Here is a 12771-nt window from a genome sequence, read left to right as displayed (position 1 = left end):
AAAGAGGAAAGGCATACTTGTAAAGAATATGGCCACCCGACCCCACTCTCCCCACTGGATAGCCCGGCCAGAAGGCCTGGCCACTTGGACGGCAGCGCCACACGGATTAACAGGCGTCGAAAGTCTGCAGCAGTCTTCGGCATTGTCTTGCAGGATTCAACCGTCGAAGTGACTTAACATGAATAACGACAAAGATGATAAATATGACAATAAAGCTATCTCTATGTAAGAGCTCCGCATTAGGGCAACCAGTAATCTGGGCGGAAAAAAACAATCTGAGGGACCTCAGCGTGTGATGGATTTTGGGTACACTACACGTCACATTAGGGATAGTGTTACAGACACGCCGATGCGGACGTCCCCTTTCGATCCTCTAAAGAGAAGATGCAATACTCCGTGGTTACCACTGGATGTCAGACCATATGCACAGCATGTGATTCTAAAAAGAACAACAAGCTTCAGAACTATGTCTACCGAACTGCATTCCAATTTCCCTGGTTCGGTATGAACTGGGATTGACATCCCTAAGCGGCTGGGTTAAATGGAAAATGTTATTTCTACAGGTTGATTCTTTGTTCACCCAATGACTCGCTGCTTTGCGATTTCAGGAGTATCATTTTTAGGGGGTCTATGTGGGCCAATATTGACCTACATGCAGGAAGCAAGAATATTTTATGTAGCATATCTGAAACGGCCGAAACATTAATCAGTAATCCTAGGGATGTTGGTAGAAACCATAGAAAATAACCGATCATATAAAAATCAATTCTCTTCTGGTATTTGTCAAACCACTTTGTACACTGCCACGCTTTTTGTGCAGACATTCCCAAATGCGCATTGGAGCGCACAATTTCGGCGATTTTGATTTAATCTGCTTGCTACTGGAGAGATTATATTCGCTCAAAAGTGACCAATGAATAAAAGGGTTGAAACTATTGTAAACAAGAGGAGACGGCTCAAACAATGTATTATCATTTGGGCGCAATTCCCAGAATTGCATAATTTGAGGCGAACAACGTTTGGGAATTTTGTAAATAGAATTGAATGGTTGTCGATTTAGGAATTTTGGATTCACTTATCTAATGGGAACAAGGTGCCCTAAACTATTGCTGTGGTTAATGTTTGTATACAGAATGAATTTGATTAATTTAAGAGGGTAACGTAAGTTTTTTTTTGTGATTTTAACATTGTAAAGTTTATATAAGATATCTATGAAATGTTTTTGTGTGATCGGTCGATTTTGTGGGTTTTAACATAGTAAGGTTTACATAAGAAATGTATGGAATCTTCTAATGTGATATGATGTTAGTTTTTACTTGGATAAACCAATTTTAGAATAAATGACATTTAAAGAAAGACAGTCCCTCAGTACTGATAGTCTGAGCGACGAATCAGTTTCCCCATAAGAATGAGCCAACAGGCAAGGGCAGTAAAGCAGAAAACTTGACTAACCTCCAAAAAGTCAGGACAGGGTTCTCCCATAGAGGTCTATGGGAGGAAAGCAGCAAAAAGAAAATCTTTCCCAACACCGACCACTCTCATAACGCACACTCTTGCTTTCACTTCCTTCCTTTTTTATAATGTGTGCCTTCTGCATTTAACCCTGCAATCCCCCACTGGTTCCAGCGTTTTCATGGATGGCTTTGGGCCAATCTGTGCCTACCTTTGCCCAAGTGGGTGGTCTACAGAGGTGAAAAACTTTTTTTAAACCCCCCTCTTTTCCAGCATGGTTTTGTAACTGTCTCTGATGGCTTCACTGGCACACTTTTGGTCTGAAAGTTTGTTTTTCTTCCGCCATAATGAGAGGTTTGCCTTTCTGCAGCCCTATGAGCTCTCTCTCTGCAAGATGGCTGTTCGAAGTGTGCAAGTTCCCACATTTCTGGTTTCACACTTATTTCATTCAAGTCTGTTTTTTCTTCATTGCTCCCAGGTGCATTCTGGGAGTTGCATTTCTACCAGAGAAGAAAGACCACTGGCCAGAAACTCTACTGGAATATAGAGTGACAGACGGTGGTACCATCAACATTCAAGACCCACATATGATAGTATGGACTGACTGATCTCCCCCGAACTCCCACTCCTCATCTCTGGGACAGAGCTGGCTTTGGCAAATGCCTTGGTAGGTCCCCTACCCAGATCGAGAGGGGTCCCTATAGCCCCCTGACAGGATCAAGTCCCTAACCATGTCCCAGTATGCACTTCCCCCTGAACAGATACAGTGACTTGGTATGTCCAAGGTACGAGGGGATCATTCTATCTTCTTCCCCGAGTCCAAGTATTTGTGCCCAATCTACAGGGACTTACGTTCTTACCACCTGCCTAGAAGCTTTCTATGTTCTGCAATCCTGTTATCCATTAGCCATGCCCACGTCCCATTTGGCTTAGGCCCCTTGCAAACATTTAATGCTTGTGGACATTTGCGCTGGGTTTTTGTCCGCTAGTCCCCGATACCTATCGGGCAGGTCTCTGGCCTTATGGACTTTGAATTGATCAGGAAATTAAACCACTGCACTGCGGTCAAATCATCCAGTCTACTTTCAGGTAGATCCTAACGACCTGAATAAGTGATCTGGGGATTGGATGCTTACTAAAGCGCATCACTGATATTGTCGTTTCTGTTTTCGGTTTGCCGTCACAGCCAGGTAGTGAGTTGGTCAACGCTGCTCCAGCCTTTTCACCGGACGGTTCAGTGGAATGTGTTTGTTATGTATATTCCTTCCCTGAAACATCTGAAGGAAACTCTCACTGACTACAAAAATTACTCCAATCGACAGTCCCAAAGACAGAACCTCTAAAAGTGGGCATAAATTGCAGTTTTTCTATTCCCTTGGTTGTTCATCCCACTATTCACTACTTTATTTACATAGACATACCATCTTACTGGTAGAACAATGTAATTATGACATCACCTTGCCTCCGGCGATTTCCAATCTTTCGAAAACTACTTCCTTCACAAAGTCGATTCAATCGCTGCTGTTTAATCAGCTCCATGATCTCAGGCTGGATCTTCTCCCGCAGTTCACTGGAGACAAAAATACAAAGGGTTAATATGAAGAAAAATGGAGCATGATTGACTTGTGAAAGTATGACAGTCAAAGTAACAAATCTTTGGGACTCTATTGCCTTGACCATGTATCAATGCCAAAGACAAACGTGCATCGTCCCTTTCGTTGAAGCCCGTAAGTTGTAGATGTCACAAATCTGTGAGAATCCAAGAGGACATATGCTCTGTAGATTAATGGCTGCAACATATAGGGATGACATGATTTATGCTTACATGGCAAGACACACCCCTGTGAGGACTGCACATCCTGAATCATTTTGCAGAATGTGAATGGGCACCTTGACATGCTGCATTCATTCCCACCCAATACAACGAATGGCGTTATGCCTGGGGAATGAATACCAGGTTATCATAGCTAGGTGTGTGGGCAGAGTCCATGTCCCAAACACCCCTTCCTTGGTTGTGAAATGCTACAACTGCATCCATGGCTTTCAAGTCCTGCTGCATTGGCTTGAGGTGTTACATACCAAGTCCTATTAGGATGTGTAGCTAGGGGCATGACGCACTGTGCCTTTAAAGCATGACATGCAGTCCTTGGAGACATGGCAACGTCCACAACCACGGGGGCTTGAGACACCACATCTCTCTCCATGGACCATGAGATGGCAACTGATGTTTACCTTCTGCCCAGGATGCCACATCCCCGTCCACGAGGTCCCAAAAGTAATGCATCAGTCAAGGTATGTATCAATCAATATCCCTGTTGGTAGACACTTTGTAAGTGTCCTTAGAGGACAGAGAAGCTGCATCAGCCTTTCTGAAGCCCCTTCGATCTCATCACATGGGGATCCATGGGAGGTGACATGCAGTAGTATCCCTGCCCCTGGGCTCTCAGAGGCTTCCACTCGCTCTGCAGGGCTTGTGGAATTATACAACTGCTGCCAGGGAAACAAAAGACTCACACCAGAGGGGAGAGCAAAACTGTTCCAGGAGGGTAAAAAGTCATGTCAACCGTCTCAAAGTCTGGAAAGCTATATGGGTGAATTTGGTGGTCTATAATACGCACACAATTGGAGGAGACTGGAAATCATCCTGGCTCATTCGTTCAGACTGCCGCAGTCGCAGAATCTCAGCATAGCTCAGACTGCGCAGTTTGCTCTTGAACTGATCCAGAGAGTTTGGCTTGGATGGTAAAGCCCTGGTTATCTGCTCGCGGACCACTTGCATCACCTGGAAAAAAGATTAGAGGAGATGGTCAGAGTCCAGTGACACCAAACGAGAGTGTTGCAAAACAGTCACAAAAGAAATACCAGAAATCATACTAGGTGCAACATGGCTCTCTATCTATAATGACACTGGATGGGGGAAAGGAGCAGTATGGTGAGAGCGGAGCAACATCAGATGCACAAGTAAGAGCAGGGAGCACAATGGCACAGCTAAGAGACAACAGAAAATTGACATTACAACGAAAGTCACAAATGAATAATGGAGGATGCACAAGAAAAAGAACGAGCAGTGGAAGATGTCACAGTAAAATTAGCAAGTAGAACTTGGCACAGACACTAGGAACTAGCAGACACAGACAATCACAAGTAGCAGCAAGCCCATACATCGGCAGGAATCAGCATTCATAGAAAATGGCAGTCAGCAGCAGGAACAGACACTGTCAAAGAAACAAGAACAGATGCAAGCTGGAAGCAGGATCAACAGGCAGCAAAACAAACAAGCAAGGGGATTCCTAATAGTGGCAGTAATTGAAAGCAAAAGGTATATGCATCAGGCAGCAACAAGCACTAGAAGAACAGACACTGATACGACACAGCCATCATGGATAGTGGTGGGCAGATGGAGGCAAACTGGGGGACAGGCACCAGTTATTGCTGGCATAGATGCTTGCAAGAAGTAGCAAACAGTGATACTAGTTGAACAGCATTTACAGACATTGTTAATGTTAAAGGTATGTGTATCGTTCACCGTCACCACCGGAGTGGTTCCAGGCGCTCTCGCAGATCTGAAAAGGAGGGTGTGGGAAAAAAGGGGGGGGTTCTTAGGGTGTAGTGGAAAAAGTAAAGTGAGAGTTGTGATTTCCTGTTGGCAGCTTCAGTTCGGTTTGTGCCGTTTGATGAGCTGAAGGGTGGTTTTCGGGTTGGTGTGACTTCCCATGTGCTGTTGTGAGGGAATATGTGTTAGTCTGTTGTTGCAGTGTGGTGAAGTATGTACCTATTGCTGTGCAGAGATGTGGTTGTGTGAGTTTCTGATTGGGAAGTGTATGCGGAAAGTTGAAGTTTTAGAGTTGGGTTAGTGGGTTTTCCTTACCTCTTTGCCTTTGCTTGACATATATGATTATCCTGTGTGTTTGGTATTGTAGTTTGTCCGATTAGTTGGCGGGCATGTTGAGGAATGGCCGTTTTCTTCTGTGTTACTCTAGTGGTATGTCTACCTGGCTGATGTTGGAGTCTTCCCTGCCCTGGATTGGCAATGATTGGGATAGAGGGTTTTGGTCACTCCCTAGACGACCTTTGGGGGGTCCTTACCTACCTATGTTTCCTATGTGGGCATGAGTTGTTGGGGTGTCCTCCCCTGCCCTCCAGTTAGGGGAGATTAACTTAAGGTCATGGGGAAAGCAGGTAGTTTCAGTATGCAGCATCAACCACACAGTAGCAGTAGTCTGCAAGTTATCACAGCATAACACAGTATTAGGCAGCAGCCATATGCACAAACACCAAGTGGTACAAACAGTAACAAGCTAAAATAGTAATAGACAGCAAGGGATGTTGAGAGAGCAACAGCCACAGACAGTGACAAGTTCTCCGAAAACCCCCAAATCACAGGTTTAAGGAGCGACACATCTTTCAGTAGAAATCTCGGTACACAATTCACTCAATAATGAATATGCTTATAGTAGACACAGATAACCACATTTAACTACACAAACCTCTGAGCTACGGATACATTAACATATCCCTGGATGGAAATTGCTCGCCCTACACACAACCCGATCCAGAGATGCCAGTATGCACATCCCTGCAAAGAATCGCTCCTCCTGCGCATGATATCAAGCAGGGATCACATCCTACATAACCACGCATGGAAGCACTCACCTTATTGAAGTCTTCTGCTGTGGCTCGCATCTCCTTCCAGGTTTTATTCAGCAGTTGGATACAGATGCAGAAGAATTCCTCAAAGGCCCGATCATGAGTGAAGAACATTGGATGGTAATCATTCCGACCCTCATTAGCTTCACAATAAAGGGAGACAACAGGTTAGTAGAGGCAGGCATTGCTATCTCTGCAAGCAAGAGACTTTAAAAGGAGATCTGGAAGATTACATGTTGTATACAAAGGAAGATCAACTTACGCAGCTCTCCGACCTGCAAGATTTCACACAGCATCCTAGTGAGCTCAATGGCACTACGTCCAAACGGGCACTCATGCTTATCTTCACGACTGCTGTTCTCCAGGACTATCTGCAAGGGTCAGCCATTAGCCATTGTGATAAAGAGCCGGGCAGGAATCATACACAGTAATTGAGAAGCAGAACATTATATATGTATAGTGCGCAAACAGAGCACCTGTCGGGCAATGCAAAGCTGTCTGCATCAAACAGAGTGACAGGGAGCAAGTTAGTGATAGGGAGTAAGCATCTGTCAGCCAGTCGCAGTGCACTGACATTTATTAATTAAACTAACACAATTCGGGTCTCCTTGCACTCGTAGCAAACTCTCTACAGCTTGAATAAAATAGTAGCTCCGTATGCGGGTGCCAGAATGTAAATAACTAAACAATATGATGCAGTTCTAGAGGGAGGGTGCAGATTTTAAACAACTGGGTAATTAAATCACCTTCCTGTGGTTCGAAAGCTTAAGGAGAGCATGACAAGCAGCAATTTATAAGTGAACCTCATTGAGGGAGTAAGAAACCTGTTTTATAGTAGTAGAATTAAGTGTTCACATGGGTGCATTGGTATCACATGGCTAGCACATGGAAATGCTCTGGGTACAAAACTAGACAAACTGTACCTCTGTATATTGCTGCTCTCAGCCACCTGCTCAACATCTGAGGCAGTAGGGTGCCCCGAAAGGCTGTAGTGGTGATAAATCAGCCACTTTATTTGGTACCCAGCCATTTACATGGCATGGGGCCATGCTTAATTTGCCACCACCAGGGTGATCACTCCACCAGGGGAAGGGCAGCTGGAGAAGGGTCTCACCTGTTTGCATGTTTATATGGCCAACCTACAAGATGACTACTTTCTCCAGCAGGCAAGCATGTCCTTCATTTTTTCCACCTTTGACCACCCTCACCCCTCGTCACCATCCAGCTTCTTGACCTAACTTGGACCTCAATCCTCTACCGCACATACATGGCCCTCATTGGCATTTCTCTGAAATATATAGATTGATGCTACCCCAAGTTGCGACTACAGTTGGTTTCTAGCAGTCCATTTAAAAAGTAGCAGGCAAAGTCATCAGAGTGGGAGGAACAAATGGAGGACAAGCATGGACTGGAGGGTTCTTGCTACACCGGAGAGAAGAGATGAGGTTGGTCAGAGTAGTGTGATTTAACAGTGTTTAGGGCAGAGGAATGTATTCAGAGAGATTCCTTGTATGAGGTAAGGAGAGTTAAAAGTAGAGGTAAGGGAATAGTTTTTTTGCCACTGATGTAGGTGAAGCCGTTAGTGCTGAATTACTGGATGGCAGCAGAGATCCAAGGTTGTGCACATGGGTGAGATGCAGTGAAGGAGTCAGCAGGATAGTAGAGCTCAATGGTGGAGCCATTAGTGCTTGGTTGAGGTCTTGGAAAGCTTTCTTAATGGAGTTGCCCAGCGGTGGAGAGCAAGCCTGAAAGGGGTATCAGACTTAATCCAGAAATGTAGCAATGGAGTGAGGTTAGAGAAAGGTCAGATTCTATGCTGCTTTGCATCTTGCTCGGGTCCTTTACACCTTTCAGTTGGACGCCTCAAGAATATGGCTGAAAGGGGATGGGCATTAGAGTACAAATGTTATCGCCATTAGCCTAACTGTATTTAAGGTTGTCACTTTTGGCCCTACATGCATCTGTCTCTCCCTCCCAATACCTGCTACGCCGAACCTCATAATGCTTCTGTCTAACCTCATCCTTCTCCTAATCACCCTTTGTCCCTACCATTTTTTAGGTGTTCCTGTCAGCCACCTGCCTGGCAGCCCCATGGGTTCTCTCACTACTATTATCCTCCAAAATGACCCTGCATCCTCCAAGGCAACCCTAGAAAACTGCATCTACCCATCTCGCATTACTTTAGGGCTCACTCGTGCCCTCTCTGCTTACGCTTTGAACCTTAGGCTATAGCTCTGGAACGCCCAATCCCTCAGTAACAAAACCTTCTGCATGATCACAATGACACCCATCTATACTGTGGCCTACATTGACCCACTCAGCATAATTCCCATCCATAACCAAGCTGTGCTTCTGCAGTCAACAGCAAAATGGCTGTGCTGGCTCCTTGGAGCACCATTGCATCACAAATGTGTTTTGCAGCAACAAAAGGATGGCTGTACCATCTTGCCAAACACCTATTGGGCGAGTTGGAACAGGGAGCACATCGAGAAAGGTGCCAGTGTGTGTTCTTGTGTGCACCAAAAGAAGCGAATTGAAAAGCAGCGCTGCTCAGCTGTTTGCTAAAATGTTCCCATTGAAAAGGGAATATTTTACATTAAAAAGGATGCAGCCCTAACGCTATTTTCACCTGTTCATCATCACACTACTTTTATCAGTGAGACCCTGCCATGCCCATCCATATTTATATTGTGCTCCAGCAGAAGAGAGCAGTATCCCTGAATGACAGGCGGTTGTTCAGAACTGGGAAATCCAAAGAAGCTTTACTTTCAGCCGTGCAGGAAAACGCTTTACTTTTGGGCTACAAAAATCAATGCTTCAAAGAGGCCCTGGCTCTGTAGGTCTATGTCAATTTCAGTGGATCTGTGTTTTAAACAAATTGCTGTATAAAAGAAACTGACTATGACTGCACAACAATATGGGAAATTCAGGTGGAACCTTTTGAAAGGAACATGCCAGCAGGCCTCACACCGCGTTTAGATGTACTTTTGCAAATAAGAAAAATGCTGGTTTTAAAAGTGTATGTTGGATAAGGCCCTGCCCTTGTCTAACAATGTAAAGGGGTTTGTGATGGGAAACATATATGGGATGTTTTATTCAACAGGCTTGCTTCTGATTCAGAACAACATAAAATCAAGAATTAAGCTCATTAGCTGGCTGCTTTGGGAGTTCCAGAACAGGTTTTCTACTGGATTAACTGAGGCCTTCCCCCAAAAGGAGCCACCATAAACTTCTAGGACACATGCATGTCAATTGCCACCTTTGAAAACTTTCAATGGACCAAAAGCACTAAACAGCCCAGGCTCATCAGACTTTTGTCTGGGCTGAGGCCTCTTGCAATAGAGATTCTGGGACATTGACATGTGAAATAGGAAATCACACGTCCCTGCAACTTCTACTGGGAGCTTCAAAGCCAACTCAAGAGAATTCTTGTAAGCTATGCCCGCATATGGCGAACAATGCTGACAGTTTGCCTCAAAAGACTATTTTATTAATAACATTTTAAGACTTATCTATGCAACAGGACTTTGCAGGAATGTAAAAGGTTAACAGTTTAAATAAAATTTTTGTGGTTTTTAAACAAGACGAGGTAGCCTTCACTGCTATATCGGGAACAGAAATGGCAGAGAAGTGGATATTCTGAGGAAAGTGTACATGATGCCACTCTGAAATTCAATACTTACATGCCTTATGATAATCTATACCCATGTATAAAGTTATAGAATTTTAGGTCAAATATTTATCACTGAAAATAGCAAAAAACTATTAGACGGGCGAAACAAAGTCCGACAAACGTGAGAATTGGACTGCCATGTTCTACGTAAAAAATGTAATCTGCTGATGTAATTTGTTAAAATGTCAAAAACAAAGAGGTGATGGCTGGAAGGTTTAGAATGATTCTTAACCACTGGCATTGCTCTGGGCAACACTCCAGACCACCGTTCTTCGCCTGCCAAGCCATTACAGAAGGGGAAGACCATATGCAAATCAGGCTTCGCCCCACCCCAAAAGGGGCAGTCCAGCCCGAACTGCTAAGTGACATCCCTTCTGCACGAGACCACAAGCATCCCCAAACATGTTTCGCCCTTGCTGGGGCTCATCAGTGAGGAATAGCTTGGGTCTCTCTAAAATGTCAACTGTACAAATGAGTAAATTATGTTCAGATTGATTTTTGGCAAAAAGGACTGGGGGAAGGCTTTGCACATCATAAAGAACGACCCCACAAACTGAGGCACCTCCTAGAGGAGGCAACCAACATTGGCTGACCTATCCGGTTCTTGGGGGTAGGTCTAGCTCATTAATGCCCAACAATAAATCGATGATGTCACCATGCCTTATAAATAAGGGCAGCTGACAGAACTCTAGACTCTCTTCTGAATTTTCCAGCGCCTGTGTATCCAGATATTCCACCTTTACTCTGCAAGATTGCAGACCCCACTGCCAGAAAAGGGATAGTTGACCCAGGCCTTCCTATCCAGGAAGAACCACCCTTCAGCACTAAAACCCCATAACAAATTCCCACTAACTTCAGGGAGAAAGGGGAAAGGTGTCAGAGCCCGTGCCGCCTGCTTGCCCTGCATACCCGCTCCATCCAGCAGGGGCGGTTCTGTGCCGTGACCAGACCTTTGTCCAGCTGTCTTTTGCCAGGAGAGCCCGCTATCCGGTGACCAGAACCTTTTGAGTACAGAATTCGGTTGGCTGTCCCAAATTCCAAACTCCAGCACTGATTGTGAGTATTTCCCCATCCTATAACACATAGAATATCCCATCTTGACCCCTAGTCTTTGCCCTAATTTCCAAGTAATCCATTGCATACCCTGATAACTTGTCTAAACTGTTCTAATTCTCTGTGGACCCTGTCCTTGTTTTTCTAGTTAGCACCATTCTTTCATTCACCCCATCTTGTAACTCCTTAGCAATATTTTGATTAAATAAATTAATTTTCCCTAAAGAAAAGGGGTACACTGCGTGAAGGGTTACAACTGCAGCGTAACTTTTATATTCACGGGTGGCATGCCTCTTTTCTAGCCATTAAATCTTGTGTAAGTAAAACTTTCCCTTTCCTTCCAAACCGATTTTCATTTTAACTGCTTTATTTTCCTAAAATCAAATCTCATTCAATTCTTCAGCTATAGCCATCTTTTCACTTCTATATTGTCCCTGTGATGTGCCTCTATCCTCCAGCCCAAAAACCGCATTCCGATTCAGAGTATTTCACCTGTTTTTCTGATAAAACGTTTTTGACATTTAAAACTGCAAACTAGAAAAAATTCAACTTTTCCATGTGCGATTTGACTGCACTGTGCTTTCAATTTCAACCTGCTTTGTGAACTGTATGCCTTTGGTGATACCTTAACTTATAGTTACTAGTGATATGACATCCCTGAGACTGTGATAAAACATATGTACATCATTATTTAATTACAAATATAATTATTTGTTAAAATCCGAGTGTCATTTTAGGCCATTGCAAAGCGTTTAAAAGTTTTTGTAAGGGAAGGTCGGATTTTGATTGTTTGCTGCCACATAACCCTGACTACCTGCTGCTTCTTTCTATCCAATCAGAATTATATTAATTGTGGGTTGAGGGAATATTTCAGGGGTAAATCGTAACTCTGGTGCCATCCATCCTAATTGAAAAAGCGCTCCTATTCATTTGTGCTTTGGATATGTTCTTGTAGGTTACCCAAGTGTATTTCAGTGGTTTTCATAGTATTTATCAACCCATTGGTGATTGATGCCCGATATAAAAATTGTGTGATTTTCTTTGAAATTAAAATAATTATTGTGTTACCACCCACCGGCCTGGTTCATGGTCCATTGTGACCCAGGATATTTGTAAAAGGGGGTGTGAGACGGGTTGGGTATCAGCTCAATTCGAATTCGTTGAAATTAAAGAAAAATCATTCTAATTGCGTGCTACATCTAAGGCTGAGGCGAAGGTCCTAGTCCCGTGGGTGATGCCCGGTTAGAATCCTTCACAGCACCACCTCTCAGTGATGCCCATCACAGCAACGTGGATCAACCCTTAAGGGACAGCCCATCACTCCAATCCTGCCAACTTCACATGGACACTTAGTCTATCCAGTAAGGGTGGCATATGAGGTATTTAATCAGCAAAGACAACTCATTCAACATTTTGCTCCCTCACCACTACCACACCTCTTCCTTTAACTACATTGCTGTTCATCTGCGTGCTCCAACTCCTTTCACCATAATTCTCATCAATCATCCTACAGGTGCTATTAGACTCTTTTTGAACAACTTGGACCTCTGCAGACTGAAGTCCCATCCATTCGCATGGTAGACTTTAACTTACCAAACTTGACAAAAATGCACTGTCTTCAGCTTGACGCCACCCTCTCCAATCACATAACCAACCTACCCACATTCATTTCAACTCACTGGATCACACCTTTCTTTCTGCATCTCCCTAGCTCTCAGCCCCTCTATTGACAACTCACTATAAGCACCCCCCCACTTCAATATATCTGTAAACCTCTACCCTATTCCCACATACTATTCACAATCCCCAAGTGCAAAATTAAACCTGACTCTATCCAGAAATGGACCGATGGAGTCAGATGATCCCGCCAAGCACTTTTCCACCCCTTGGCAGCTTCATTCAGAAAGCTTTCTAAGACTTCAACCAAGCACTAACTGCTACACCAC

General features: G+C 44.1%; 1 protein-coding gene across 5 annotated transcripts in view; it reads right to left on the bottom strand.

Annotated features, from left to right (window-relative positions):
- ELMO2 (engulfment and cell motility 2) overlaps positions 1 to 12771 on the bottom strand; it is a 1054165-nt gene that overhangs the window by 92370 nt on the left and 949024 nt on the right. For all 5 annotated transcript variants that reach the window (XM_069651200.1, XM_069651203.1, XM_069651199.1 and 2 more), the window contains 4 exons: positions 6362 to 6470; positions 6106 to 6242; positions 4071 to 4234; positions 2910 to 3022 (listed from right to left, as the gene is read on the bottom strand). In XM_069651200.1, the coding sequence (XP_069507301.1) occupies positions 2910 to 3022; positions 4071 to 4234; positions 6106 to 6242; positions 6362 to 6470 (523 nt within the window). The remainder of the gene's footprint in view (positions 1 to 2909; positions 3023 to 4070; positions 4235 to 6105; positions 6243 to 6361; positions 6471 to 12771) is intronic.

This window comes from Ambystoma mexicanum, chromosome 3p (assembly GCF_040938575.1).
Source record: "Ambystoma mexicanum isolate Mex_15411 chromosome 3p, UKY_AmexF1_1, whole genome shotgun sequence".
Classification (NCBI taxonomy): Eukaryota; Metazoa; Chordata; class Amphibia; order Caudata; family Ambystomatidae; genus Ambystoma; species Ambystoma mexicanum.
Note: the sequence above shows the minus strand (reverse complement) of the source record. Positions and strands in the feature narration are given on the sequence as shown.